The 3149-nt window shown below is 44.6% G+C and overlaps 1 protein-coding gene across 1 annotated transcript in view; it reads left to right on the forward strand.

Moving 5' to 3' along the window:
- The window catches only part of LOC103617294 (NHP2-like protein 1), a 9295-nt gene continuing 6146 nt past the window's right edge, over nucleotides 1-3149 (forward strand). Inside the window, exon 1 of the mRNA XM_008635575.2 lies at nucleotides 1-341. Coding sequence (XP_008633797.2) covers nucleotides 303-341 — 39 coding nt within the window. The 5' untranslated portion in view covers nucleotides 1-302. The remainder of the gene's footprint in view (nucleotides 342-3149) is intronic.

Consider the following 3149-nt stretch of genomic DNA (forward strand, 5'->3'; position numbering starts at 1 on the left):
GACCCCACTTCATGAAACTGCTGAAGGGGCTTTAGCATGGCTGGGGAGGGGATGATCAAGAGGGCAGTGGGTGTCACAAGGGTGGGGTGTTGATGCATGTGTTGTACAGGAACAACAGAGATTTATTTGGGAAAGTAATACCATTATGGCCCAAGACACTTGTCTTGACACTGAACAAAATGTTTGTCATTTTGAAACATCCTGATTAAACTGCTGAAGCTGTATTAGTGTATGTTGGAAAAGGATGCATTTGTATACAAACCCTTTGTGATTCTGTATTTGCAGACAACACCACTGGGGAGATGTCACGATCTGGTTTAAACCCAGAAAAGCAAAGAAAGGTAAGTCTCTGTGCATAAACCAGAAAGAACTTAGAAGGTTCAAAATATTCCCAGAAACGAGATTAAAACCAATCGAGATTAAATATTGATGCCAAAAAAATTGATATGTTTTATTTAATAGTAAAAAGAGGCAAAGAGAAAGAAAGAGAAAAGAAAGGAAGAAAGAAATAGAAAAAGAAGTGTGCGTGGGGGGTGGGGGAACAGGGAGAGAGTGATGGGGGTTAGGTGGAAGCATCTCACCCGTCCAAGGGTCCCAATGACATCTCGTTGCTCCCCTCCATCTGGTCTTCTGGTGGTGAGGGTCCCCCGTTGCCGCCGTGGCCGTGATGCCACACGCCAAAGAGTACAGAATCCCGTGGATTAATATACGCTTTGGGCCAGGTGGGAACACCCATGTCTCTCCCTTGCAGGGGCTGGCTTGACACTGGCCCTTGCAACACTGAGGGTCTGTTGCATCATCTCTGGTGCTCTTGTGATAAATGAGTGAATGGTAAATGTTGTCCTTCGCATCTAGGATTTTAACATTTATAAGTAATAATGTACTATGTAGAAATAGTGTTAAGGTAAAATGTAGTTAAGTAGAAACGAGATTAAGGTAAATTGTAACTTCAAAATAGTTGTAATATGTTAAGAAATGTATTAACAAACACATGGTAATAAATGGATTTTGAGCTGAGAAACTACAGAGCCAGGAACCTAGATATCTTAGAGGAACAAAGAAGATAAACCACATGCATCCCAGGAAGACTGTTCTCTCATCAGAACTCACACCGCCCAAGGGAACTGGCAGCTACAAATTAGGCTGGAGACTGGGGAGGCACCAGAGGGGTGTGCTTGCCTTCAATTCTGAAGCTATCCAGAGGACTGACACGGCATCATACTGGCGGAAGGGGGCAGAGACCAGAGAGGGGGAAAAGTAGAGTGAAGCATAAATTACTTCCTGGGCTTAATGAATATGTAACAGTTTAAGAGAGTACTTAAGTCCACAGTAAAATGAATGGAGCACACCTTTGGCAATATTGCCAAGTGCCCCAGCCCTGTGATATGCCTTTGTTCTACTAATAAATATTCAATAATATATTGCTAAAAAATGTAGCTCTTCTATTAATCTTTTTCACTCTGGTGCAGGGTCTGAGGACCCCTTTGAGGAGGGCCCCTTTGATGGGCCATGTCACCCCCTTCTGCTGTGGATAAGCTTTCCCCTCCCCGGGTGAGGGCCCCTCAGCTGGGCTCCTTTGCACAGTTGGAGGATGGGCAGTCACTGCACCCTGACCAGAGGCTTTTCCAAGACACCCAAAGCCTCTCCTCCCCCACTCTTTGGTGGAGGGTCTGTGTGAGCCTGGCAGCTGACAGCCCTGGGGCTGTGATCTCCACCTTGGAGATGTTAAGCCTATGCTCAGTGAATGTCCCCAGCCCTGAGTTGTTACTTTATCTTACCTACATCAGCAAGCAGTGTAAGGCCTCAGTCAGGGTCCCCATTCAGGGTGCAGTAGTCCTCTCTGCAGCTTTTGTAATACAGTTTTAAAAGTCCTTTAAGAAAATGTTTAAGTCATAAACTATAATATTTCAGTCTCTGACACCTTTTCAACCCCATTTCAAGCATGTGTCTGAAAACTAAAATCCCTCTGGAATAAGTTTGTCATAGCTCCTTTTAGTTTTCATTGTTGGACATGAAATGCATCATTGCACTGCTAATATCTCTAGACCCAGCAGAGGCGCCCAAGGTTAACTGGACTGCAGAGATTCCTTTGTCAGCCCTGCAGATGTTTCCTTCAGTTTTTTAATGAGGAACTGCTCACAAAGAGGACTCTACAGCCTATACAGCTAAATCACAAACACCCTCTACTCCTGAGAAGAAAGCAGTAGATCCCATAGATTTCCACTTGCTTTAACAATTTGGTCAGGTCCAACAATGCCAAAGTTGAAGCACTGTGTACTAGCTTGACAACAAACCAGTGGGAGGCACCAAGTCAGAATAACAATTTAATGGAGAAATTAAAGAAAAGGGAAAAAAAAAAAAGAAAACACTGGTTCAAACTGACAGAGTCAGGATACAACCGGACACCCTGTTAGTCAGGGTGGTGGTAGCAGTCTGGTAGAATGGTGGCTGCAGTCCTCCTGAAGTGGTGATCCTGTAGAAAGGGTCTGCTCTTCCAGTGGTGGCTATGTAGCTCCTGTCCTCTGGAAATCCAGTGGGAAGGTTGTTTCTGGTGTTCAGCATCTCAGATTATATCCAGGATGAAATGCTTGGTTCCTCCCTCTGGGTGGAGCATCTCACAATAGGGTAATGAGTCATGAGGCCAAGTGTTGATTAGGCTCATTAACAGAAGATAGTCCGGAGGGAGTTATCTCTGAGTCATGAGGCAGGGCATTGATGGGCCATTAACAGAAAGATAGTCTGGGAGGAGGAGGCAAGGAAACACTGCCCCACCTGATTTCAACAGCTCATGAGGATGGTAATAGAATACACTGCAACCCAGGACATAGTTATGCATCTGATACTAAATTCATGACACACACAGAACCTGTGAAAGAAACGTTAAATATTTAAATGTGCAGGCACTCCCCTGCCCCCAAATATTGGAGCAGACCGCTCATTTTCGTTGCATGGATAGAAAATAGATGATCTTCCCCACTTAAGCTGTGTCAAAGCTGAGCATCCCACTATAGGTATCAGACAAGACAGATTCTCCCCTTCACAAACTGCTAGTAATTGAGATGTGGCATTTGTCTGTCACCTTCAACGAATAGGTTCAGGGCACCGCTCTCTTCCACAAAATGCAACATCCCTAGAAGATAAACCACAAA

The sequence above is a fragment of the Corvus brachyrhynchos genome, unplaced genomic scaffold, assembly GCF_000691975.1.
Source record: "Corvus brachyrhynchos isolate BGI_N302 unplaced genomic scaffold, ASM69197v1 scaffold246, whole genome shotgun sequence".
NCBI lineage: Eukaryota > Metazoa > Chordata > Aves > Passeriformes > Corvidae > Corvus > Corvus brachyrhynchos.